This window comes from Carex rostrata, chromosome 26, assembly GCF_964058835.1.
Source record: "Carex rostrata chromosome 26, lpCarRost1.2, whole genome shotgun sequence".
Lineage (NCBI taxonomy): Eukaryota > Viridiplantae > Streptophyta > Magnoliopsida > Poales > Cyperaceae > Carex > Carex rostrata.
Genome location: NC_135943.1, coordinates 7,531,235 through 7,559,040, shown reverse-complemented (window position 1 = coordinate 7,559,040; position 27,806 = coordinate 7,531,235). Strand labels below are relative to the sequence as shown.

The 27,806-nt window shown below is 33.7% G+C and overlaps 2 protein-coding genes and 1 long non-coding RNA gene across 5 annotated transcripts; 2 read left to right on the top strand and 1 right to left on the bottom strand.

Annotated features, from left to right (window-relative positions):
- The first annotated feature begins 7,446 nt into the window (after window positions 1–7,446).
- LOC144544663 (uncharacterized) lies at window positions 7,447–10,114 on the top strand. 2 transcript variants are annotated; one of them, XR_013508292.1, is made up of 4 exons: window positions 7,447–7,880; window positions 8,572–8,608; window positions 8,791–8,952; window positions 9,372–10,114. It is a non-coding gene; the product is annotated as an uncharacterized LOC144544663 (long non-coding RNA). The 2 variants fall into 2 exon arrangements; XR_013508291.1 differs by having other exon boundaries at window positions 7,448–8,608.
- Window positions 10,115–12,366: 2,252 nt separating this feature from the next.
- On the top strand, window positions 12,367–14,255 carry LOC144544688 (uncharacterized). 2 transcript variants are annotated; one of them, XM_078293242.1, is made up of 2 exons: window positions 12,367–12,515; window positions 13,238–14,255. In XM_078293242.1, the coding sequence occupies exons 1-2, from the start codon at window positions 12,461–12,463 to the stop codon at window positions 13,867–13,869; spliced, it is 687 nt and encodes a 228-aa protein (XP_078149368.1). In that variant the 5' UTR covers window positions 12,367–12,460; the 3' UTR covers window positions 13,870–14,255. The 2 variants fall into 2 exon arrangements, with proteins under 2 accessions (XP_078149368.1, XP_078149369.1); XM_078293243.1 differs by having other exon boundaries at window positions 12,392–12,515; window positions 13,241–14,255.
- Window positions 14,256–24,010: 9,755 nt separating this feature from the next.
- Window positions 24,011–26,958, bottom strand: LOC144544662 (P-loop containing nucleoside triphosphate hydrolases superfamily protein). Its single transcript, XM_078293210.1, has 7 exons — window positions 26,671–26,958; window positions 26,414–26,563; window positions 25,752–25,826; window positions 25,480–25,667; window positions 25,202–25,367; window positions 24,477–24,851; window positions 24,011–24,355 (listed from the first exon to the last, which is right to left on the bottom strand). The coding sequence occupies exons 1-7, from the start codon at window positions 26,887–26,889 to the stop codon at window positions 24,224–24,226; spliced, it is 1,305 nt and encodes a 434-aa protein (XP_078149336.1). The 5' UTR covers window positions 26,890–26,958; the 3' UTR covers window positions 24,011–24,223.
- Window positions 26,959–27,806: the final 848 nt, after the last annotated feature.

The window sequence follows — 27,806 nt, the reverse complement described above, 5'->3', positions numbered from 1 at the left end:
AACTAATCATCGAGCAATTCGAACACAAATCTCGGGTTTAAAACGAGAATCTGAGAAATCGAGAAAATTCGAGGTTTCGAAAGCAAAAAGGAGAGAAAGAAATACCAAATAGAAGGGTTCGGAAAGATCCTCGGCTGCTTTCTCGGTTCCAGACTCGATTTCTCGCAACAATCAGGAGTCTGAAAGAAACGGAAACTCACGGGCTCTTTTCCTTCTCTCTTGGACGAAAATAACTTAAAAATGGGGAAATGATGAAGTGAGAGAGAGAGAGAAGGTTGGATTTGAGTTTTAGGGCAAAAATCACCCCGAGTGCGGATGCCCCCATCCGCACTGCGAGTGGCTTGACCCGCACTCGGGACTTAGAAAGTTTTCAGACTAAAATCAAGAAAATCCGAGCCTAGTGCGGATGAACCCCACCCGCACTGCGGATGGACCCTTACCCGCACTGCGGATGGACCCCATCCACACTCACTACTTAGCCGATTTTGGACCAACACAGAATTTCATGAGTGCGGATGCACCCCACCCGCACTGCGGATGGACCCTTACCCGCACTGCGGATGGACCCTTACCCGCACTGCGGATGGACCCCATCCGCACTGAGCCTATAAAGTTCCGAAATCTCGAAATTTCGACGCGAATTCAATTCACAATTAACTTACTTATTTAGGGAAACCTTAATTAAGGTTTAAACTTCCATTTTATTAACACAATTAACTTGATTCTTTCTTTTAAATCATTTTAATTTAATTGTAAAAATTTCGTAACGTAACAGTTTAGTTTCGACTGGACCCCTCATTAACGTGACTGTAGGCGAAAGCGGTCCTGTCACGGATGTGATTGTAGGCTGACGCGGTCCCTTCACGGACGTGATCGTAGGCGCAAGCGGTCCTTTCACGGACGTGATTGTAGGCGGAAGCGGTCCTATCACGCCAAGACCTAGCGGCATATGAATTCACCGTCTAGTGAGGCAAACGAACAAGATTAACGGATTTTTCTTTAAATAAATGAAAGTAAATGAATGAAGTAACAATAGGATATGCATTGCATTGGAAGAAGCATACGCATTTTATTTATGTATTTTCATATTTGTGAATATAAGTAAATGTTTTATAAGCTCTAGGCTGGAACTAAATCCCGCACTGAGAGAAGGTTCGATCTCTCACCCGTTCCACTTTTATGTGGGTTCCAGGTAATGAAGCAGAAGGATTCAAGCAAGAACAAGAGTGAGACTAAGCGGGAAAGCTTATGATTAATAAATTGCCACATGTTGTTTAGTTTTGTTTCCATGATTCAATAATTGATGCATTGAGCAGGCATGGCAGTGCTTGTGTTACTAGCCATGTCCGCCATGATAATTTGTTAAACTCATTTGATTATGAATTAAATGTGGCTTTATTTATATTGTTATTGATAATGTATGTGATGTGTGTACGCCTTACGTAAAAATACGTGGCGGGTTGTCTCGGGGTGTGACAGTACATCTTCCCAATATTTTAGAAATTTTTGTTTCATGGCATCTACGATCAACGTGAGAGATTTATCGTGGGTTTCAACTTGTTCCAATTGACAATACACCTTAGAGATGTCATAGAGATGTCTGAGCAATTGAAATGACGTCGGTGAGTACGAGCATGATAGTTGGACGGTTGCTGTAAAAAAGGTTCCTAGGAAATTTTTAAGTATTTCTAGTTGCTCCTATTCTCCATGGGTGAGTTCCAATTGCAGTGCCTCGGAGGTGGAGCTTCTCAAAAACTCCCCTATGACAGCTCTGTAAGGAATGCATCGGTTCAACATCCTATAGGTGGAGTTCCAGCGGGTATCTATATCCCAAGGTACTTTCAACTTGCTAAATCCATGGTTGACACACATAAGCCCAAACCGTTGTTTTCTCTCTTGGTTTGAAACAATGTGGTTGAGGGCATCCTTAAATTTAATTATCAATAGTTTTACGGCTTCTGTTTTAAGACCCGCCTTCACGACGAGGTTAAGAATGTGACAAGCACACTTTTGGTGAAACATTTCACCATTCATGATCGGATTTAGTGACCGTTTAAAAATCTCAATGGAAGCTATGTTGTTGCTAGCATTATCGAATGAGATAGAAAAAAACCTTGTTTTCCATATCCCTCTTAAGGTTATAATCTTCTAAAACCTTAATAATGGATTTGAAAATTACACTTGCAGTGTGCGGGGAATCCAACACTCGAAAACTTAATATCATTCTTTGTAATACCCAACGATCATCGATTCAATGTCCGGTAATACAAGAGTATCCAAGTCCATGTTTACCGGCAGTCCATATATCAGAGGTAATTGAAACTTTATTGTTTTGGTATGCAAATATAGCTCGTAGGTCATTTTTCTAGAGGTAAACTGGTTTTTTATTTCACTAACCATTTTTTCCTCTTGTACATTAGTTGACCTAATCCCCGAATACACAGCCAGGCAAAACTAATGCAACCACCCATACTTATTGATTATTTTTTGTAGGTAATGTACTGAGCCAATTCACTAAGCATTTTTTTTATTCATCATATTTTGGGTTGGTTCTGGTACCATCCGCATTTATAAGGGTTTGGATCTCTTTCGGTTCAGGATTTTCACTTGAAACCTCACACTTTCTTTCGTGCATTTCGGCATGCCTCTTAAAGCTAGTCATACCACTAGTCATTTTATACTCAAAAATTTTCTTGCAACCTTTTACCTTACATCCGAGATAGTGCATAATTCAGACGTTATTTTTGGTAATCTTATAAAATCTCGCCCACGGTTGATTATCGGGAGGAGGTCTTTCTCTTCTAGTCTTCTTTCCTGCTGGTTCTTGTGGCGGGACACTTGTCGAAGGAGGAACAACTTCTTCTTGAATTTCAGGTTCACCTGTCGAAGGAGTACCTCCTATAGGGGCAGTGTCAGTGAATTGACTCGATGCTACAAAAAAAGAGCTCATGCCTCCTCCATATGTATACGATGGTGTTGGTTGAAATGTTTCTTGTGGAATGAATACGTTTGGATTGTTTGAAGTATAATACCGTGGCGGTGCACTCATTTGTGGGGGTAGTTGATAATTTGTTTGTAGCATTTGGTCCCTTCTTTGATAATTTGGTAAATAATTAGGTGGTGGCATTTGAGAGGAACTATCCGGATAATTTTGTTGATAATTTGGTAGTGGCTCGCCAAAAAGATCGGCTGACATTCTCGCGATGTCATCTTAAACCTATTCAAAAAAATAAATGTAAATTACTTAACAAATTAAAAAAATATATCTAACCTATTTATTTAACCTATTCAAAATAAATCTAACATACATTTGAAAAAACAGAAAATTTAAAAAACAGAAGAAAAAACAGAATTAAAAAACAAAAATTTAAAAACAGAAATAAAAGCAGAATTAAAAAAACAGAAATTAAAAAACAGAAATTAAAAAAACAAAATAAAAACAGAATTTAAAAAACAGAAATAAAAAACAGAAGAAAAAACAGAATTAAAAAATCGAAATTAAAAAACCGAAATTGAAAAACAGAAATTAAAAAATAGAAATAAAAAAAACAGAAATTTTAAAAAACAGAAATAAAAAAGAATTTAAAAAAAAGTAATTTAAAAAGAGAAATTTAAAAAACAAAATATAAATCTGAATTTCAAAAATTAAATCTAACATATTCAAAACAAATCTAATTGTTCACACAAAAGTATGCACAAAGTTTCAGTACAGCAAGCTGTACCTTTTAACCTTGAATACACCTTCGGTTCAGACTGCAAGTGCACAGTCCTATCGAGTAGTATATTGTCGGGTATCGATCCACAGGGACGGTTGAAACTTAACTGGACTTTACTTAAATTAAATAAACTCTAGAAGTTGCAAATGTGATTTTGGTGTTTTTAAAAAGATAAATAATGATATTCAAAACAATAAATATTTTTGGGGTTTTGTTTAATAAGAATAAAAAGGTGTTTCCAGGGTTCAGATTTCATTTCTGTTCAGCCCCGAGGCATACGGCCCGTATGGATTCCCATACGGCCCGTAGGGGACCCCGAGTTAATGCTGCAGCTACTGTTTTCTGCGTTGGTGCTAATGTTTAGGGTTTCTATCGACCAGATCTAGATACCTAACCTCAACTTTCGCATTTTGGCCTAGTACCCGATTACCGGACTCAAATACTTCCCTCTTAGATGCGTTAAACCTCAACTTTCGCATTTTGGCCTAATTTATCTAAGTCACTTGTCGGTTTACTAAAAGTATCCAAGGACTTTCGCCTCGAGGAAAGTTTCACCTTTCGGGTACTCCTTGGTTTCACCCTACTTCATATACTTTATTCGGTTGGATTAAATGTCATAGACTTGGCTCCTAACACTTAGATGTGCGCATTCATCTAACGGGATGACTAATCGATTCAAGCAACCACAAATAAAGCAATCAAAATACTACACAACAAGGTAAAAACAAAGCATTCAACACAAAATCCAAGTAGCATGCAAACAAAACCAAACTAGAAACTACATCTTAGCCCTAGAAACTAAAAGAAAAGAAAACAAATAAAACAAGTAAAGATAATGATAAGGAAGCTCATGGCAAAGCTCGAGGAACGAAGAAGATCCGTCGCAAAACTCTCGTTTTCCTCCTCTCTACTTGCTCTCCAAGCCGAGCCGTCGCTCCCCCTAGGGAAGGTTGTCCAGGTTCAACCACGAAATCCCCTTTTTATGGTGTGGAATATCTCATTTAATACCTCAGATTACGCCCCAAGAGGCTTCCTTTTCGACCTCCTTAAATTATGCTCATTTCATATTCCAGCTGGATTTTCCGAATTAGCGTCATACGGGCCGTAGGGGACCCCGTACGGGCCGTATGCCTGTGCTTTGTCTTGGAGACTTTGTGCCTCTGTTGTGGAAACCTTCTGTGTGGTTGGGCAGATCTTGTACGGGCCGTAGGAAATGTCATACGGGCCGTATGAAAAATTGTCAGATCCAGTTTTTCGCCCTTTTTCCTGCAAAATACCAAACAAAGCATAGCAGTACCACATTTCATCGAAATATAAGTAAAAAGCCCACTTTTATAGGCTCTAAAACACAGGTTTTAGTGTAAATTAGGGTTGTAATTTAGATATAATATGGAGATATCACTAATTATTTCACTTATCTAAGAAAAAAAATCTAACCTATTAAAAATAAATACGAATTTCAAAAATAAAATCTAACATATTCAAAACAAATCTAATTACTTCACATATTCAAAAAAAGAAATGTAACTTATTTTTTTAACCTATTAAAAATAAATGCAAATTTCAAAAATAAAATCTAGCATATTCAAAACAAATCTAATTACTTCATATATTCAAAAAAAAAAATGTAACCTATTAAAAATAAATTTGAATTTCAAAAATAAAATCTATCCTATTCAAAACAAATATAATTACTTCACATATTCAAAAAATAGAAAATCTAACCTATTAAAAATAAATCTGAATTTCAAAAATAAAATCTACTTACTTCTCATATTCAAAAAATTAAATCTAACCAATTGTTTTAATCTATTAAAAATAAATTCAACATTTTCAAAACTAAATCTAACCTATTCAAAACAAATATAATTACTTCACATATTAAAAAAAAACCTATCTTTTAAACCTATTAAAAATAAATCCGAATTTCAAAAATAAAATCTAACATATTCAAAACAAATCTAAGTACTTCACATATTCAAAAAAATAAATCTAACCTATTTTTTTAATCTATTAAAAATAAATCCGAATTTCAAAAATAAAATCTAACCTATTCAAAACAAATATAATTACTTCACATATTAAAAAAAAATCTAACCTATTTTTTTAACCTATTAAAAATAAATCCAATATTTTCAAAAATAAATCTAACCTATTCAAAACAAATATAATTAGTTCACACATTCAAAAAAAAACCTAACGTATTTTTTTAACCTATTAAAAATAAAATCTAACATATTCAACACAAATCTAATTACTTCTAATATTCAAAAAAAGAAATCTAACCAATTTTTTTAACCTATTAAAAATAAATCCAATATTTTCAAAAATAAATCTAACCTATTCAAAACAAATATAATTACTTCATATATTCAAGAAAAAACTAACCTATTTTTTTAATCTATTAAAAATAAATCCGAATTTCAAAAATAATATCTAACATTTTCAAAACAAATCTAATTACTTCACATATTAAAAAAAAATCGAACCAATTTTTTAAACCTATTAAAAATAAATCCAACATTTTCAAAAATAAATCTAACCTATTCAAAACAAATCGAATTACTTCACATCTAACAAATATAAAATAAACTAAATAAATCTAACATATTCAATAAACCTAACAAATCTAAATAAAATAAATCTAACAAATCTAATTACTTAACAAAATCTAACAAATCTAACAATTCTAATTACTTAACATTCAATAAATCTAGCATAAACTAAATTTACTCTACAAAAATAAATTAATCTAACATGAAATAAATGTAACATTTAAATCTTGCAGAAAAATCTTGTGGGAGGTGCCAAACTTCGTAATTTCGATACCTTCGTAATTTTGTTTACGTATTTGTAGAATTAATTAAATTTACAACTATATTTTTTTAAAACAATAAATTTAAAAATTGAGAATAATAAAATGAGATATTGAGATAATGAGAGAGTGAAAATATGGAGAGAAAGAGTGGTGTATTTAAAGAAAATATTGGAGGGGGAATAAAATTTGAAATTTAAATAATAAAAAAAAAAAACTGGGGCCCGTGGCAGCACGGGTCCGACTGGTCCGGGTTGATTTGACTGGTCCAAGCTCGGTTTGCCGGTTGGGGGGGAATTTTGAAAAAAATTGAAATTTTAAACGGATACGGATACATGGGTATAGAGTACAAGGGTACAAGGGCACGAGCATGGGTACACAGATTCACGGGTACAGGTTAACGGGTACGGGGGCCCAGGTAAGCACATTTTTTTTTTCTGAAAAATCAGATCCGACCTGTTTAATGTCCTTACCCGTATATCCGTTTACCCGTCCTATAACCTATAACCAGGCTCAGACACGGGTACTCCGGACATAGGGCTCGGGCGGAGCGGACATGGGCTGCCCGCCTCTAGTAAAATTAATACACTATGGTCCCGTTCGGCAACACATGGTGGATTAAATAATAATCCGTGCTAAGGAGGGGTTGTTCGGTAAGCTAAAGGAAGGGGCGAAGGATTAAGATGGCTAAAGGAAGCTAAAGGAAGGGGGGGAGGTGCCTTAAGGAACGGACAGGGGATTAAGATCCGGGCAAAAAGAGGCTAAAGGAGGTTGTCTTAATCCACGCTAAGAAACCAGTGTTCGGCAAAATTAAGTGACTAAGGAATCTAAAAAAGGCTCCTTTAGCCTTGACGAGGCCTAGCCGAACGGGGCCTCGATCGCGCAAGTAAGCGCCGGCCTTTCTCTGAAAGTAAAAAAAAACGCGAATATTTGTTTGGCGTGAGACCCAAAGGGCAAAACCCTCTCTCTCGTCTCCGCCAGACCTTTCCTCTTTCTCTGCTCTCCGTATCCTCCATTCTCATCCCTTCAAATCGCCTCCCACTACCGAAAATATCTCTCAATTCTCTTTCTCAGTGCTCCCATTTCTCCTTTCCTTAACGCTAACGCTAACCCTAATCTCTCTTCCTGTTAGCCTGCCGCTAACCCAATTTGAGAATATACCTTAAATTTGAGTTTTTGTTTTGTCTTCCCTTCGATTTTTCTTACTACTTACTGTTTTTGTTTTCTTAAGGTGAGAAGAAATTGGGAAAGGTTATCGTACCAGCCAAGTGGAAGGAAAGTGCGAGCAACACTACAGCGAGTGGTGGTCGCAAGATTAATGAGAATAAGCTACTCCCTAAGAAGAAAAGGTTTGTCCTTTTTTGAAAGTCCAATTATTTTTTTTATTTTCTTGTTGAGTTTGATCTCATGCTCAGATAATAAACCAGCTTAAATTAGAGATAAATGGAAAATGTGCAGAAATTAGGACAATTGGTTGTGGTTGAATTTACGCATTCTATTGATGCTGGAATCAAATGGACTGTCATCTTCTGTACATGAAATTCATTAGTTTCATGTTTTTCTTTGTTGTTGTTTTTTTTATTTAAACTGGAACAATGAATTTTTCTGGTACTTATTTGACCTTAAATGTTGAAGGGTTCACTTTGCTCTACTTCTATATATTATCTTAGAAGTGACAAAATTTAACCTGACCCAATTAATAAGCAATTTTAGTTGAATATCATTCAATTAGCTGTCAGTTTGTGTGGAGGTATGATGAAATGTAATTTACTGAGGCAATCCTGCTTCTGATTTCTTGAATTTTTTTTTATGAGATGTTAGCTTTTACTTCTATTATATGAAAAAGTTTCTCAAAAGAAAAAAAAACCTGAATTAGCTGGCATGATATTCAAATTAGTCTTATGTTTTTACTTCTATTAAGAGGTGCTGTATGATGTACTCTTGCTTATTTTGCAATATTCTTGTTACTAACCTCCTTTTTGTGTGTATGTCTCTTTGTTGTGATTGAATATGGGTTCACTGAGTGCTAGGTTTTTGCAGAGCTTGAAAAGGATTGCAGCACAAAGAAGTTCACTTGGTAATTAATTTTCCCATTCCCAGAAAATCTTAATTCAATTGTTATGGTTTTTCTACTCATTTGGATCTGAAGTATGAGAAGTCTATTATCTGATATTATGAATAAAGCATGCAGTACCAATTTAATTTTTAGTTAAATATGGTCCACAGGCTTTGGGTTATCTGATTTTTTAATTTATGCAGACCTCAGTACAAAATCTCCTGCATACAACTACTCAACCTCATTATTCAATGAATTCCCAGAGATGAATAACTTAGACAATGACAAAATTATAAACACAGAAAGCTGCTGCAGCAGAAAATGTTGACCCCGAAAGGGGTTGGGGCTTCAGGGGTATTTATAAGGTACAAATTCTCAATTTAATTTATATAAAAATCCATTCTTAGATCCAATACATAGTTTTAGACCTTCACTTTGAGAGTAGCTTGTCTAACCAGACCTCAATCGGTGGTAACTCGTACCTTTTCTGGTATGTGCATGCTAGAAAGTATTGTTTCTGCCATCAGCCTATTCTTTTCTTTTTTAATCTTGGTTTTTGTGAACCAACGCACATCTGGGCGTGCTTCTGTTTTTTCATTTTTTTTGTTTAATTCGGATCTTCCTTTCAAGTACCAGAACCAGCCAACCTGCAGCCACAAGAACAAGGGCATATCTATAAAATTGTCTCCGCCCTTGCACAAGAACCAAGGTTTTGCCAGTATCTTGCATCACTGGCTTCATATTCATGTTTTGTTGATAAATTTCAGTATACCATTTTATTTAGGCATTTCTTTGTGGAAAAGTTCGGGACCCATCAGTGCAGAAAATATAAGAAATGGACACACAGTGATGATACTAACTGTTGGTACTGGTGGAATGTTCAATCAGAGAATTGTGGGAGGTACAGATGTGCCAAGGCCGGTACAGTTGCATCGTAATGTGATGCAAAATGAGAATTTAGGCAACTATGCAGTTCGTCAGTTGGTGAAGGAGTATGTTTGTTTCCCTTTCCTCTAACTGTTTGGGAGGTTATGTTTTTCCTTCCAACATGATTTTTTATTTACATTTTCCTAGCATTTTTGTGTTTTTACTGTGAGGCGTGAAGGTATTGCTTTTAATTAATCTTTAAAATTGCTTCCCTCAACAACATCCATTTAGAAGAAGGCAAAAGAGTTTCCCAAATAATGCATTTTGGATTTGTTGAATGCGTAGGCAAAATTCGGTTAATTAAAGCAGGAAATGGTGCTGCAAATTGGTCATTGGATGAGCTGCTTAAGCACTATCTCTTGTGTTTTACATTTCTAATTGAATTTCTTCATGCTTGGTGGTCTAGTGTTCTATAATTTAGCCGAGTGAATTAGACATTGGACAATTTTTAAAAAAGAATGATCATGTTAACAATAGTTTGTCTTCACCAACAAGGTAACTAATCATGTAAGTGCTTTCTGTTCAGAAGAGAAGGTAAACTGTGGTTGATTGTTTTTTGTTATTAAAATATCGATTTAAATTTTATTTTGTTATACATAATGTCACTTGCCCTCCTGTTCTTACTTGAACTTCCCTTTGAAATTTGGAGCTGCTGGTACTGGCTCAATTCACTACTGGTAGATTGTACAGATATTCAGAAGCCAAAACATTGATAATAAACTTTGTTCATATTGGATTAAACTTTGTTATTTGACAATCGGGTTGCAAAATTGCAACTATTGCCAACTATGCTTTGTTCAATGGGTGCCTTTGTTTTCTTTTGTGTAATCATGTTAACATATTGATTTATTCTTTTGTGTCATATGGTAAGGTGTACCGGCCAATATCAGTATCGGTTTTTGTCTTCAGTCATCTGTCACAGGTCACCAGTAAAGCAAAGTGCATACGAATACTGATACTGTCACACTCCACCAAATTAGGAATTCAGGATTAAGGCTTGATCAACTTTGCTTCGTGCTTAATTAATCATTAAGCATGCAAGGCTAATTATAAACATAATAAACAAAAGCAGCGGAAGCATAATAATATAAGGGGATACATGATCTATTAAGTTCGTATATATAACACAAGAAATACAGGACTCATAAATCTAATTAAAAGCCTAGCTCTAGCTAATCAAGTGGTGTGGTCATCGGGAACAACTCCTGGCAACTCTTGCTGCGGATCATTAGATGTTGTACCTAAAAACTTAAGAAACAACTTGTGAGTGAGTGACGAATCGCTTAGTATGTGATTCAGAATTATTTTTTCATAGATCCTCTACGGTCAAAGCACTTTTATTTATAATTGTACACGAGTAAATATTCGTGTGTAAATATTCAGGGATTTCTACACTCTCGCATTCCACGCGGCAAGAAATCTGTGTAGCTCGCTTGTTTATGTCCGTGTACAGTCACTTATTCTGTAGGAGTGGTAGGTGGGGGTTTGGATGTTGGGGTGAAACTTGCTGTGAGTTGCGCATATGTTCGTTTGGTTGGGTGGGTATAGTTGCAGGTTGCGATGGCTTCCAGAATTGCCATCTTAGTCGCCTTACGAAGCGCTACGAAAGAGACCATCTTTGCTCTTTCTCATCTATAAAATTTTCTCTATTGCTTTGCTTAGAACTGGGATGCGGCGCGGAAACCTATCCATATCCAATTTTATTTTTCGAATATGAATACGAATTTGGTATTAGATGGATACGGATACATATCGGATTGGATATTAAACGGATACGGATTGGATATCCGTTTTTTTTATAACTGTGAATAATATAAATTTTTTCGTAATATTTATTAAACTATATGATATATATCTATTATTCGGATAAGAATAATTAAAATTTAAAATCGTATCCTGTATGTGCACAGATATTCAAATGTTAGATACCGGTACTTATTTCGAATATGAATCCGAATACGGACGGATAATATCCGATCCGTTTGCACCCTTAAGTGGAGAACTGAAAGCAATTTCGGGTGGAGCAGGAAGCTGTCGGTGGTCTCCCCGTTGAGTGTACAGTCCCAATTTTTTTTTTCTTTTTCTAGGAGAGAGAGGCTGAGAGGATAGAGAATTTTTTTTTTTTTTTTGTAATAGTTTTGAAATTAATCATAGGGAGCTAGATTCCTTGTATGGGAGAAGAGAGAATGTAAAAAAAAAAAAAAAAGTGCAGGATATGATTTTAATGGGCTTCAAAATTCAAATCCTACTTCACCTTTTTTATGTTAAAAAAAATGATAGCTTTCAACTTGCATCCTTTGATTAAATGAAAAAAAAACTAATTAAAATATTATAGTTGAGTGATCATGTGGTCCTAATAACTAATTAAACTATGAATTTTGCTTAATTTCCTGATCTTTAGAAGAATTATATTTGACTCTTGATTAATTGTTCTTCACAAATCACAATATCTAATTATTACTCCTTTTTATTACTTCTGAGCGAGACAATTTGTATGTTGCACCTTGTACCGACATTTTTATTAATAAAATATATTTAAAGTTAGTTATTAATTAATAAGAATGTCGGCACCTTGTACGAACAAAAACCATTTAGGATAATATATAATTGACAAATTAAGAAAGAAACTAATTATGGTTTGAATGCGAAAAAGAAACAACAAAAAGCATGCATGGAGCCCGCAAGAATATATGCAAAGTTCCCACTAGTTTATCCAATGAAATTCTGGACCATTAATATTTGTTAAGGCTTAATTGGTGTATTAGAGAAGACAACATTATATTATATTATGGGTCAAAATAGTTAGGTGATCAATCGTTCTTTTGAGATTCTTAATTTGATCCTTTTGAAAACCCATACTCCTCTAGCTACTTTAAAAATTCTTCTTATGGTGGATATAAGAATATAAGCCAGAAACAGAGAGGAGAGAGAGAGAGAGAGAGAGAGATGGGTTGCTATCCTCTTGGCAAGAAATTATCCAAGGTAGTGACAAAGTGCTATGGTAATGTTTCTTCTCCTTTTTTTCCCCCATGCAACATAAACTTTGATACCTCTCTTTCCTAAATTGCTTTAAATAAATTTTCATGTTTTGCTTCTATTAGCTTCCACATAGTCATAATATGACTATAAACTTTTTTATTAACAATCATTTGATTAGAAGCAAGAGCAAATTTTTCATATTTTTGTATATAATATACATGTTTTGTTTTGAGCAGAAATCCCTTCTCTCTCTCTCTCTCTCTCTTTTTGTACATAAATTCAATATATATTAGTAGTTTTATGATTAAAATTAGATTGTTATCTATGTTATATGGAAATAGAAATTTGTGCAGACCAAACATAATATAGAACAACAACATATTGTTTATATATCAAATCAATTAAAAAAATTTAATTCCGTAAACCCCTGTTTTTCCTAAAAGAAAAAGTAAAATTCCTTAAAGTGAACTACCAGCAATTAATATTTCATTTGGCGTTACTCTAATATTTTGAAAATATAATTTCTTGCATACATGCATGTTCTTAGATAATTTATCACTCTACAACACGTACACAATTCATCAAACTATATAATTAATTCAGACTCCACCATCTAGTTGTTATATCACTTTATCATGATAATTAATAATTCAAGTAGCTAGCTAGCTTAATTTCCACTCTATATAATGTATTTTTGTTTTGTCTAGTTTAATTTTAAGTTAATCTTTATTTTTCGTTTGACAGAAGGGGACAATGGTAGTAGTTCAGCCTACAATATGGCATACTCCCCACCTGCAACTTACCAGACAAGAACAATGGCGAAAACCGTCACCTTCAGCAATAATAATTCCGTTTACATAATCCCGAATGAGCCGGTTCAAACCCCAAATATAGCGGAGACCCATATGACCCAACCCGAGCCGACTCAAGCTCCTCCCATTCAGTCAGAGGTGCACAAGCCAAAGGATAAGGTGCCGGTCAAGGGCCGGGTTCGGCATGTCCATGCACCGGATCCACACGGCTCAAACCAACCAGAGCAGGTTCCTAGTCATCGAGGGGTCCAGTTTGTTCATGGACCATACCCACCGGTGGGTGCAAATCAGCCTGAAGCAATGCATAGACCACAGCAGCCTGACGTAAGCCACGAACCGGGTCAGCCTCATTTAGGGCATGGTTATGCATATGGGTACGGCCGATATGTACCATCCCCACTGCCACGGTGGGCCGCAACACCAAAAAGGCATGAATACTTCTCGAGAGAGTACCAATGTTATCCGACCCCTGTACGCGAGGGTATTTACAGTATTTCCACTGATGCAAACCGGTTAACATCCATCTTTAGTGAGGAGAATCCAAATGCCTGTACAATTGCCTAATTATTAATGGAATTAATGGAATGGAGAATAATATGATTATGATGGGTACGTGGGACAATGACAATGATAGATACATGCATATCGATCGATCGATCGCTTCGTAATATTCCTTTTAATTTATTTCATACGTACCTTTCTTTTTGTAATTTGTTTGTTTTGTAATTAGCTAGGGATCCGATTCCTTTGACAGGCACAGGGGAGAGGAGTCAGGAGAGGTTTAAATTCAGTGGCTTGCTCAAGTGTTACATTTGTCAATTAGTTTTCTAGATGCTAAAGTGTTGGGAGAAAAGTCTAAAGTAGCAAGAGCTCTTATTCCTTTTGAGTTTTGAGTGTTTTATTTATTAGTGCAAGGAAGATAATTAATTTCAAAAGAAAATTTGTTTTAACGAACTTAGTTGATACATGCATATCTGATTCTTATGTCATTTACCTAGGGGTGTAAACGGTCGGATACGGATCGGATAGTGGTCTTACTGTATCCGTATCCGTTATAATTTTTCGGATACGGATACGGATACGGATAGTCTCGGATACGGATACGGATCGGATATTAAATATTACGGATACGGATCGGATATCGGACGGATACGGATATTTTTCATAATTAGCTTGTTAGTTACCAAACATCTATTATATTATTAAAATATTAGTCACTAATTATGTCATAATATTATATTGTTCATCAAAATATATATCTATATGCAATTTAATAAATTATTCGTACAATATGCAATTTAATAAATCAATTTAAAAACATAGATCACATTTGTTGTGGTTTAAAGTATAAACGGTCGGATACGGATAGTAAAATGTCTTACCGTATCCGTATCCGTTAAAATTTTTCGGATACGGATACGGATTGTCTCGGATACGGATACGGATCGGATAATTTAAGTACTTTTCCGGATTCGGATTCGGACGAAATCGGATATTATCCGATCCGTTTACACCCCTACATTTACCATAAATCAGGATTTGTGTTGTAAATAACGGTATGTGATTGTCGGACAGATAGGTACCGTCAAGCAATTAATTGAAAATAATCGGTTAATTAGTCAGAAAATATCCATAACAGTTTTGTCACCACCAATAACTAATCGGTCGATTAATGCCTAAACTGACGTTTTTTACGACACTGCCATAAACATTAAACATTAATTTTGCTGGCATAGTTTAACTTTAAAGCGGTCAGTTGTATAAAATTTCAGCCCATAAGTCCAGAACACAACCATAAATGAATTAAAATTATAGACTTGTCTCTACCTTAATTTTAATAGCAGGCCCAGAGATAAAGGGCTTACTTCTATTTACGCTCTTTTATTTTGGTAAATACAGTTTTGGGCTTCTTACAAAAATTACGTCTCTATTTTTTTACATCTCTTGAAAAAGGGCATATTTTGGATTTTCTTCAAAAAAAAATCAACCATCCAGAAGAAGCTCCGGGGAATAATGCCCCCTATTTTTTTTTTTTTAATGAAGAGGGATCCAATACTTCATTTTTTCATATCTCATCATATCTAGTGGCGTAGCCAGGAATTTCACCAGGAATAGACAAAAAATGAGCTATTATTAAATTATTATTATTTTTTAATAAAATTAAAATTGTCAACAAACTATTTCGTAAAAATAATGATCTTTTTTTTATTTCTAAACAATGCAGTAAAAAGATCATATTAAAATAACTTTCATACTACCTAGCATGAGAGTTAATTTGTATTAAAATAGAAACAAATTGTAAAAAATTAATTTGTATAAAAATAATGTTAGGACAAGCATGTATTACTAAAGTTGAGCAAAACTAGGGTATGATGTGCTCACCAAGAGGGGTTGGTGAGCACACCTTCAAATGACTAGCGGATTGACTCCGAACTACAAATCTAAATCGTTGAAATCCAAGTACTTCGTGAGTAATGCATGTACATGCAAAAAATTTTAAGTTTCGAATTTATTTAGCACATGGTCAAGCGGTCAAAACAATGAATATTTTATAAATTATTTTTTTAAATGTTTTATGTATTAATTTTTCATTGTTGTTTTGACCGCTTGACCATGTACTTAATGAATTCGAAACTTTAAAATATTTTATGTACATGCATCACTCACAAAGTACTTGAATTTCAACAGTTTGGATTTGTAGTTCGGAATAAATCCAATAACCATTTGGAGGTGTGATCACCAATCTCTCTTGATGAGCACATCACACCCTAGTTTTGCTCTACTAAAGTTTACTACATTTACAAATTAACCATACACAATATATATGATATATTTTTAACTTTAAATGTACATGTATGAAAACATTAAATCATAATAAAAAATAATAATTAAAATTTTCAAAATAATTTGTGATTTAGACAATTTTCTTTATAACTTAAAAAGTAAACTGATTGCATGTTAAAAACATCTAAATAACAAGGCATAATTATTTTGATTGATGTGAGAGCCCAAATAACTTCTCATGCCCCAAACAATTTCTCATGGCCCTGCTTCAATGTAAACCAATTATCATTTTTAATTTTAATGCTCAATGGATCAATACACCAAGTGTATTTAGGAAATTTAGGAAGAAGCATTCAATTAACTTTCTTCTCCACAGATCCCCGTTCTCTTCTTTTTTTCCCAAATCAATAAAATTAATAAATTCAATTGATGCACAAAAAGGTTGAATCAAGCCACATCTAGAAAGAATCATGACAGTGGTAGGCAATAGACCGAAATAGGGGTAGGCAATAATCGAATTTTATACAGATTTACAAGTATTTCTCAAAATACAGGGGTAGGCAGTTGGCCCATACCAGCTCTGCCCCGATGATAACTCATATTTTATATCTTCGTTTTCAAAGTTCAAAGTATTGATCTGAACCGTTCAATATGATATTTATACTAAAATATGTATAGGGATGGAAAATTTTTTACTATTTTTTAAGATATATACAAAATCACTATTTTTGGACCGTTAAAAAAATATTGATTTTCTACCCATCTTAAAAAATAGTAAAAAAATTTCAAAAATTATAAAATTTCATCCCCAAGCATATTATAGTATGGATATCATATTAAATGGTTCGGATCGACAATTTAGACTTTGAAAAATAATATATAAAATATGAGATATGATGAGGTATGATGAGGCATGAGGCATTGGAACCCTCCTCTTTTTTAATTCATGAAATCGAATGTTTGAAATTAAAAAAATTATATGAGAAATAAAAAGTTTAGAAAAATGAGCGGCACAGATAAAAATTTGAAGAGGTAATATAGATATATAGCCAAATTAGCTGCCGGTAGTTAGTGCATGTTCCTTTAGTCGTGAACAGTAGAAGAACTTGTTATGCAAATTTCTTTAAAGAAATGGTCTTGAAGGATTTATTTATTTTGGTATATCAAATAGAATTAAGTGTAATGAAGGGAACTGCGAATAGGGATTCATTTGAATTTGAATTTGAATTTGATAACCTGCGAACAAAAGCAATGGACTTAATTTACACGTACACTCAGGCCAGTCTCAAAATGAGAAAATGGATATACTAGCTATAGTGGATCAAATGCAGCTAGAAAAGAACAAATTGATTAAAAGCAAATAAGTGTAGAAATCAAACTAATTAATTAGTCTTGCTTTGCTAATTAATTATTCTGCCAGATGAATTAGGTTTTGACTAAATGGCGCATGAAATAATAGTCAGCGCTTACCAAGTCGAAATACCAGTAGTACTAACGAGTCGTTAGCCTTAGCCTACTAGCCTAGCCCTTAATTAATTAATTAATTAATTAATTAATTATATTAGGTCATAGAGTTGACTAGGTAGCTAGCTAGCTAGCTAGTATCCGGTTTAATTTCATACGCCAATTAAGTGCCCAACCGCCCAATGAATTTTTCAGTTGAGTTGACTAATTCACAGTTTCAAAAAAAGAATAAAAAACATACAAATTAAGATTAATTAATTAATTGTGTCAATATCATGCATATTAATTTATTGCTGTGTTTTGGTCAACAATCATTTTTCGCTTCTTCTCTCTAATAATGTAATAATAGGTCTTCATTCCTGAAATTATAAAAAAAAATAAAAAAATAACATTTGGTAAAGAAAACATCCAGTCAAAGATTTTTTTTTCTTCCAAAAAAAATGGGTACGTGCTCAATTGAACACCTATATCTGTGTAACAGTAACACTCTGAATTCTTTATTGTTCTTTTTGGACTTATTCACAATATTAATTGTGTTTTAAGATAAATATATATCAAATATGAAAAGTTCAACCGAGCCGAGCCGAGCCGAGCCCGAGCGCCATTCCTTTCATTTAATATATAATATAATTGGTCCAACTTAATATTAATTCTTGAGTTGTCAGCTAGCATCACCAGCGACGGAAGTTTGAACAAACTGTATAATATAATATAATATAATATAATATAATATAATATAATATGCTTTGAGATTTCAAATTCTCTGCTGCTTGTTGGATCCGTCAATGACTGACTGTAGATCCATGATACAAACTCTATAATTAATTAAGGACGTGCTTTAATTAATTAATTAATTAATTAATTGTATGGTCAATTAAATCAATGAATCATAGTGGAGTTAGTTACGTATGCAACACTACCTTATTAATATCAATCCTAATCCTCCTTTAGTTAGTATAATGATGCATGGTAGACTTAGCATGCAATTACCTCATCTATAAATTAATTTAATTTAATTATATATATATGATGAAATGGAGGACATGCATGATTATTATTATTTATTATTGTGGAAAAGCAGCCGCCAGGAGCCAGCTGTTGGTATTTACATAGAAGACAAAAATAATTCGTCTTTTCTCACCTTAATTTTCTTCTTCTTAATTTAATTTATTGATTGAACCTTTAATTCTCCCGTTGAATTGATGATTGGATTGGCAGCCTACTTCGGACTGTTCAATAGTGCCTTAAATTATGTGTGGATGTCAATTAAAAAAACATGTAGATTTTCTCTCTTAAAAAATACAAAATAAATTATGTAATATATAGCTAATAATGCTATATAGTTCTTCAGCCTCTCTTTGTGTTATACTTTACATTGTAGTCCATAACGTCTCCGTCTCTCTACAGAATTCAAGTCAATTCCAAAGCCATAAATAAAAGCTAATTAATTAAGAACATTTACTGCCTCTTTTTCCTTTTTTTTTTTTTCTTTTTTACAAAAGTAACATATATTGTTTAAAATCTGCTAGAATTCACGTAGAATTAACCAGTGTTTTAAAAATCGATCTATTCGGCCCAATATTCGGTTTCAAATATTTGGCCACATATATTTTTTCATATGTTATCTATTCGGTTGAATTTTTTTTCAAATACTGAATAAGAATCCGAATAAGTTATAATTTAAATTATTTAATATTTTAATTACTTTCTTCTCTCCTGTGCGGCTAAATGCTTGAACCTAATCCTTCTTGAAAATCAATCGGCCAAACCTTAACCCCTTTCTCCTCTCCTGTGCGACTATGCGATCAGTCACCATCGCCAGTCACCAAGTCATTGGATCTCCTCCGCCGGCTTCCTCTCCACTCTCAGTCACCAACTCACTATCGCCTCAGTCACCGATCGCCGATCGCCTCTCCTCTGTCAGGCCCAGCCCCTCTTTTCTCGATTATCTGACATCTCTTTGATGTATTAAATTGATGAGTTTATTTTGCTCAACATGTGACGGATTTGGGTATAATTCTAATGGCAGATATTTTACTTCTGATGAGATTATACACAAACTGATGAGTTGCCTCTAATGTTTTATTTTGCTTGTTCTCTCTTTTTATTATGTTTATCTATGCTTATCTTTGTATACAAATTAATACGAGTTTTTATTTGAAAATCTAAATATATAAATCCGAATAAAAATCCATATATACGGCCGCATACCTTATATACGGTATGCGGTGGCTTTCCGAATACTAGTGTTTTAAAATGAGGCCGCATATGAGTATGCAGTCGGCAGCCGTGCTCAGAATGCCTATGCGGTTTTTCCATTCGGTTTTGACCATGCGGCCGCATATGTGGTCCGAATATGCGGTCATGCGGAATAAAAAAGTGCATATGCGGATTAAAAATGCGGCCATGCGGTCCAAATATGCGGCCATGCGGACTAAAATATGCGGCTATACAGTCCTTCCATGCGGTTTTGATAATTTGATTGTATTTTAATTAAAATTTATGTGAAAAAAAGTCAACAAACTATTATTGGTTATGTCATTATGTGAAAATAAATTTAAATATATGAATATTAATATATATATATACATGAATTTTTATTTTAAAATCCGCATATGCGTCCGCATACCGCATATGCAGTATGCAGTGGCCTTCCGCATGCATGAACAAAACCACATTTTAAAACACTGCCGAATACCGAATAAGAACCGATTATTAAAAGACTGAAATTAACAGTGTTAATATTTAGACTATGATCAGAATTATTGCAAATCATATTATATAACTTTATCCCTAAAATAATCAACATGTAATTCGGGTAGAATAATGATAATTCGTTATATATATATATAATCACAATATATAAATGCTGACACTAAATGTAATATGAAATTAAAGTAGATAACAATATTAATATAGTTTTAGAACTTTGTCATATATATCTGGAAAGGATTTTTTCAATTTTCAGTGATGGGAAGCTATTGAAGTGTTTTATTACTTATGTAATCCTTAAATAATGATTCTATGAAAAATTAATTACATACATATTACACCTAGCTCTTTCAACTTTTAATTCTGAAATGCATCTCCAAATATACAATTTGTGATAATTAATTACTCTATTCGAAAAACAAAAATTGTAGTAATTACTTACTCCGTACTAAATTTTCCCAACATAATTATTATGAAAAACTCCACATCTCTAACATAGATGGTAACACATCTCATTTCTCTACGAAGAGATATATATGCATGTTCAATAATAATAATAATAATAATAATAATTTTGCTTACTACAAATTACTTAAAAAGTGTTTTCAGAGCTGAAAAATATATTTGTCGATGCTGGGAAAATATATATCTCAAACGAGAGAGTTTATTGGATAAAATATAATAAGAAAAGGAGAAGAAGGAAGGATATTTTAGTCATTAATTATTTAGAGTAGCAAAATTACAAATTAATAAAGTTTGGAGTGGCATTTTTGCAATTTTAAATTTTGAGATGACATTTTTACAATTTGAAGGTTTTGGAGTGGCAAATAACCAATTTTCCCTAAATTATATGACACTTGCGAGGTACTTAATTTCATATATATGATATAAATCTAAAGTATCTTAATCTGGATCTTTGAAACTTGTTTTTCATGTGATCTTTCAAACATGATAATATTTTTTACCATATATACTTTAAGAATTAGGTACATATATAGAATTAGACATAATGATGGAGATTTCCAGTTGACATTTAGCTATAAAGCAATCTTTGTACTCGCCTAACCAAGAATCCAAATAAAAAAAAATAATCAACCTACCAACAGCTAAATGGTCGGTTGGATTCCAATAACAAACATATTTCTTTGCAAATTTATATTATATATATATAACCAATATATAATAATAAATAATAAAATTAAAAAAAACCTATACATACTGGATCTAAACAGACAGGATTATCTTAATTATATATACCAGCTATATATATATGTAAACATTAATCAAACTCAAAACAAAGAACACAATTAAAGAGCACGATAATTAAGTTTAAAGAAGTAATTAATTAATTACCAAATATATATCGATCTTCTCTCAAGGATCTATTAATAGCTAGAGATAACCTATTAAAACCATTAATTCTGACCAACTTGTTTGACCCGGTTTCTTCCTCCACTAGCTATCAAAGAATAAATAAACACAGACCCAGCCACACCAAGCATCAACCACCGACCTCACATCTCTCCTCTCCACTATATATAAATTCAAACTCTAAATTTAATTAGAACCAGCCATCCTTAATTTCCCTCATTTGTTTTCTCTCTTCTCTTCACCATGGCTGTTGGTGTTGGAGTTGTACAAGCTGTGACTATGCTTCTTAACACATGCTCCAAGCACATGTCACGTGTAGCCCGGTCGCTCACCAGCCCCAAAAAGAGAAAGACCAACCTGAAAGAAAGCAATCGCCGGCCGGTGAACGGTGAAAATTTGAATGGTCATGATGGAGTTTGGAGGAAATCAATACTGATGGGGGAGAAATGTCAGCCGTTGAACTTCTCCGGTGTGATTTATTATGATGCAGATGGAAAAAAGTTGGATAGCATGCCGCCTCGGTCTCCTATGAGGAGCCCTCTAAGGACCTTGGGGCAACATATATCTATGCTGCCCAGTTGAATAAGAACAGGATCGATATATATATATATAGGAAATAGATGGTTTAATTGTTATATTGCAGGTTGTAATATATATGATTTCGCCAGTAATTAAGGATGAAAGTACGTACGTAGCAAATTTTATTACCAGTTAATTAATTAGGTGCTAGCTAGCTGTTTCTGTTTGGCAACAAAACTGTGTGTTTTTCAATTAATGTTCTAAGTTTTGGTTCAGCTCTGTGATATCATATATAGTGTCTATGTAGATTAGTAGCAAATAATGAAGAAATAAGCTAGCAGTAAAATATAATTGATATGGATATAAATATGCCAAAATTAATATATACTAGCTCTATCTTTGTTTGTTTTTTTTCCCCCTTTTCCCTGTTATATATCTGTTAGTTGGATCTCTTTCATTAGAGAGACGCTAGCTAGCTGTTAGGTCTATATATTACTGTTTCAAGAAGAGCACAATTTAAAAAACTAAATTCAACGCCAAAGAAAACAAAATATATATGAATTGTTTTAATTTGTGCCCTACAGCTAGGGTACAGTATTCTTCTCAGGATCCATATTTTAAAGCAGAATAATATATATATATATATAGGTAAATAAATAATATAAATAACATAATAATAATTCTGCAATTGTCATCAATTATCCAGCAAATGACTTGACTTATAATTAATAGAAATTAAGAATCTGATATATATTATAAACATGAGCTTCAATTAATTAAAGTAAAGTATTTTCTTTGATAGTATAGTATTTTTGAAGTAGGTAGATATTATCTGTTAACAGTTGTAGAGTATGAATTTGGACAAGACCTATATATATAATATTGATGGACGAAAAATATGAGTTTTATTTGAATTTATAGGGGAAATTAATTAAACCAACTGAAATAAAGGTTTGAAGGCTAGCTTTTGGTTTGAGAATGAGAAGGTTTAATTCTGTAAAAAAGTAAAGCTAACCTACCCACTAGTGGCATTGGACCATTGGACCATTGGACCATTGGTAGTTGATTTGAATTTTCAAAAGGCTAGTGATATGGATCTTGAACTTGGGACTTGGAAAAGTAATTTGATTTTAATAACATGACATATCTATTCTATCTTCTATCTGGGATTCTGGGTTGGGTTGATACTTGATACTTGATAGTGGAACTGATAAGCTCGCCAAAAAAGTGGAAAACATTCAAGCACCCAACTTTATTTATTCGCTGCCACAGTGCCACTGCCAGCAGCTTCTCAAACAATAAATTAATTAATTAATTAATGATGTTACCTCACCTCATCATTTTCGATGGTTATTTTATTTACTAACGGGAACACATATACACTGAAAACTTTAGATTTTATGGAGTGGGAGGAGAGGAGAGGAGTAGAATGAGATTTGAGTTATACACAGAGATTACTAAACTACCTTTCCCTTTTAATGATTTTGTTTAACCAGTTCAAGGCTAAGCAGATATCTAAGAATCATATAAATTAAATTTCATATATATATATATATATATATATGTATATATAAGAAAAAATAATTATTATTTCAATAATGAATGAAAAAAACCAAATGACCTGAATGATCCATTATTTCCTTTCTATTTTCCTTCAATTAACTACTACAACAAATCAAGAGAAAACCTGACTATGCCTTTTGCCCTGAGATGAAAACTATACCCTTCCCTTGTTTCATTTGAGTACTGGACTGGTCCAAAAAGTAAGACCTAACACCGTTTTTCTACCTCACACTCTGAGTCACCATTCAAAGCAGTGCAAAACCCTAGTTGACAATCCTCTTGCAATTATTCAGATTGTTTTCCTTAAAACTGATATATTCTTTCAAAATTCCTCTAATAATTATTTGTGCAAGTTCAAATCCAGCTTAACCTTCCGTTAGAAATATTATTCATGCAAATAAATGACCAAAAATGATACAGTATTTTCCTCAAAAAGGTGAACACAGAAAATAGCTCCTCCAAATATAAATAAAAAAAATTGTTACTTACAATTAGATTTTAAAAATCACCGAAGCTTGATGATGATGTTTCTATCAACAAATTTGGCACCAGCTACTTTCCCCTGCATGTCGCCTGGCAGTTTGATGATACGTCTCTGATCCCCTGCTTCCACCAACAACTCCAACCCACCACGATACTACATTTTGCATTTTTCTTTAATTTCATTTTGCATAAGTTTAATGTTATTATTCTTGCTCTTTGCCACAAAGAAATAACTAATAAAGGAAACAAAATGAAAATATCTAAGCATAACATACTTGAAAAAGCTTGATCTCTGACTTGTCAAATCCTGGCATGAAAAGAGTCACCGTCTTCTCCTTGGGATCAAAAGTAACATATGAATATTTACATTTTGGGCTGCACTTTAGAAGCTCTTTAGCACTAGTGGTGAAGGAACTGACAGATGAATCCAGAGGAAGTATCGAGAAAGGTAATGGAGAGAACTTTTCAGAAGCTTCTTTTTCAACTGGAGAAACTTGAGGGAGAAAACCAAATGCTGCTGACACATGGATTCCAGCTTGAATCGCACAGCCCCAGTATCGTAATGCAGCTGAGACAGATGCCGGTTGAGTCAGGTCCATTACAATATAGCATCCAAAGTTTCTAGGATTTGTAAGCCATAATGAGGTTTTCTGAAAAGAAACAGTTGTTATATATTTTTAAGAAGGATTGCACTGAAATAAGCAATGACGAAGTAAAAAACCATACATATTTTGTTTTTTCTTTTGGTATCCTGGTTCCTCCCGTATTTCTTATTGGGGCTTCTTTGAAGCTTACGTGTGTTTATACCTTAATCTTGTCTTTGCTGTGTCATGTGGTCTTGAAATATTTATTGTACAATATCAGGAGATGAAAAAGGAAAAATGAAATAAAAAATATTACAATAATATACACAAATCAAAATAAACACAAAAAACCAAGTACAGTTTTACAAGATTCCATTGGTACAGTCATGACTGGTACAATACTAATAAAGAGATACCTCAATAAGGCCTTCAATTTCAGTCCAAATCTCACTGCTTGTTTTCCCTTCACTTGTTCTACCATGCATCCTTACAGAGTCATATACTAGCTTGATTATAGAAGGAGAGGTTAATCTCCCAATATCGGTTTTTTCTGCCAAATCCTTCACGTACTTTAAGTATGACCTGTTAATAAAGATACAAAGAGGAGTTGAATTGATGGCATCATAACAAAGGAAACACGATAATATATAGCATATAGCATATAATGTATACTATGCAGCACATATTTCTATACCTTGCTCTTTCTGTAGCACCTATGAGGCGTAATGTTTCTTCTGAGCTCATCCCATCAAATACCACCACATCGTACTCTTTCTCAGAACTGCCTTTTTGTTCTGAAAATAAGTTTATAAGATTTTGAAGAGCTAATACTGGTGCAAAAGAGTCCATACCCGGCAGCACCCCTAGCTCTTCACCTACAATCTATCCTATTGGACAAAAGTATTCATGCTTAGTGTACACTTTCCAGTTTTACCCCTGATAAATATTACTTAACGAAAGATTTACCTTTTCAAGGATTCCTTGAGTTAGATTGAGTCTTGCATCAACTTTCTTTAATCGATCAAGAGGCTCCAGTAACATCTATGTTTTTCAGTAATATTAGAAACAATTAATGATGGAAAATCATAAGCAATGGTGCTATCAATACTAATTTTTTACAGCTACTCTTTAAATAGAGAAATTGGAGGCATTATTGCTAAAATTTAGAGAGCACTTAGACTCAATATTGGGAATTTAATAGATTCAATTAACAATTGTACAAACCTCATAATCTCTTTTTCCCCTTTTGATGTCAGTAAAACTACCTTTGGCAGTTTGGCTTCTCCTTAAAGTGTGTATGTGTGGCGACTGCATAATTAGTTAGCATCTAATTCCTTGACGGGTGGTAAGTATGACTAATTTGATGCATCCTTTTCCTTATAATTGGTTGAATTGTTATTAAAGCAAAATGTCGCAAATGTTGGAAAAAGGGCTGGCATTGTCACATTACCTATCTAATCAATACCCAGTAAGAGATTTTTTCGCTGATTCTATTTGCTAACTTTCTTTGAAAGGAATGTTATTTTGGAAATTTTAATTCATATTTCATTCCATGAATTGATGTAAGGTGAATCACAATTGATGAAAAGTATGAAGAAAAGGGGCAATGAGGCAAAAAGGAAATGTACTTTGGTAGTCTCTAGCTTGACAGCAAATAGGTTGGTGTTGGTCCCACATTGAGTGGGAGTAGTTTGGAAGCTGCAACCCATTAAATTCTCGGCTGTTGGATCCTGAGAATGTACAACCAAGCATGTGCGCAGTCCTTCACTTGCATAATACTAGAAAAACAATTTAATCAAAACTTGTACATAAGTAATAATTATAGTAGATAGATAGATAGATAGATAGATAGATAGATAGATAGATAGAGGGGAAAATAAGGCACCCGTGAAGCAAGAACAGACGCGGTGGTCTTCCCGGAGCCACCTTTTCCTATGAAAGTCACCAGCTTTGGGGGCTTGTTTTGAGCGGGAATTGAGTCGCCTGAGGTCGCCATTATTAGAAGTGGTCGAGTTCTAGATCTAGTTGTAGTTGTAGTTGTAGGTTTTGGGATGAGAGGGTTTAGTGAAGAGGAGAGAAGTAGGAGAGTACTATGACTAGCCATTTAATTTAGGGCTGCAACTGCAAGTCTCTGCAACTGAGCGGAAATTGGTGCGTTTCCGGGACGAAACTCATTTTCTACCTACGGCTACGCTATCGCTATCACTATCACTGACTATTACCGACCGGCCAACCCATACCCGACCCGACCGACAGTACACAACTCCAAATGTTCAGTTCGACCCAATTCGTATCCTCAGTACCGTTCGATTTAAATCCGCACTAATATTAAAGTGCCACGTGCGTTAGAGGCGGGGGCCGGATTGGTCCGAATTCTGATCGGACGGTCCCAAAAATTAACTCAAACGGTGCCATAATGCAGATTGCAGAGCATGCGGATTACATCGGGGAGCCCATGGCCTGGCTTCCAAAATCTTTCAATGACAATGAATGAATTAATGGCTCAGTCAGATCAACAGCTTCATTCAAATATCATATCTTTTCATACTTGCTCATTCTAATTTGTAGACATCCTCCAAATTGAAGAGTTAATTAATAAATGACCAATACATCTAAAATTAAGCTTTTTATTTGTGATGAACATCTTTTCAACTTTTTGTTTATTGACAATGGTTTTCTCATTATACCAATTTCAACGCCAGACACTCTCCAAATGATTTTTTTCCTTAAATTTCTAATAATAAAAAGACTATAATTTAATTTTCATACTCATATTAAAATGGAAAAGAGTCTGCTTCATAGAAAAATGTTGAAGCCTTTATGTAAACTCTATGCGGGAAATATTACATAAACCATGTGATGTGTAGGCACCTTCGTTTACAATGCTATCAATTTTGTAGTACTGTAACTAAAATGGGACTTAATTTCATTGACTTTCCTCCAATTGTCTACCATCGTGTCCTTCCCAAAAATAAAAAAAGATAAAAATAAAATAAAAATAAAAAATAAAGAAGAAGAAGA

What these genes read in the sequence shown, in the direction of transcription:
- LOC144544662 (XM_078293210.1), bottom strand. Translation starts at nt 26,889, where the DNA reads ATGGCTAGTCATAGTACTCTCCTACTTCTCTCCTCTTCACTAAACCCT. An exon ending in GGTGCTACAGAAAGAGCAAG is followed by an intron (nt 25,368 to 25,479) that starts GTATAGAAATAT and finishes CTTTATTAACAG; the next exon opens with GTCATACTTAAAGTACGTGA. An exon ending in CAGAGATCAAGCTTTTTCAA is followed by an intron (nt 24,356 to 24,476) that starts GTATGTTATGCT and finishes TGCAAAATGTAG; the next exon opens with TATCGTGGTGGGTTGGAGTT.
- LOC144544688 (XM_078293242.1), top strand. Translation starts at nt 12,461, where the DNA reads ATGGGTTGCTATCCTCTTGGCAAGAAATTATCCAAGGTAGTGACAAAG. An exon ending in GGTAGTGACAAAGTGCTATG is followed by an intron (nt 12,516 to 13,237) that starts GTAATGTTTCTT and finishes TTCGTTTGACAG; the next exon opens with AAGGGGACAATGGTAGTAGT.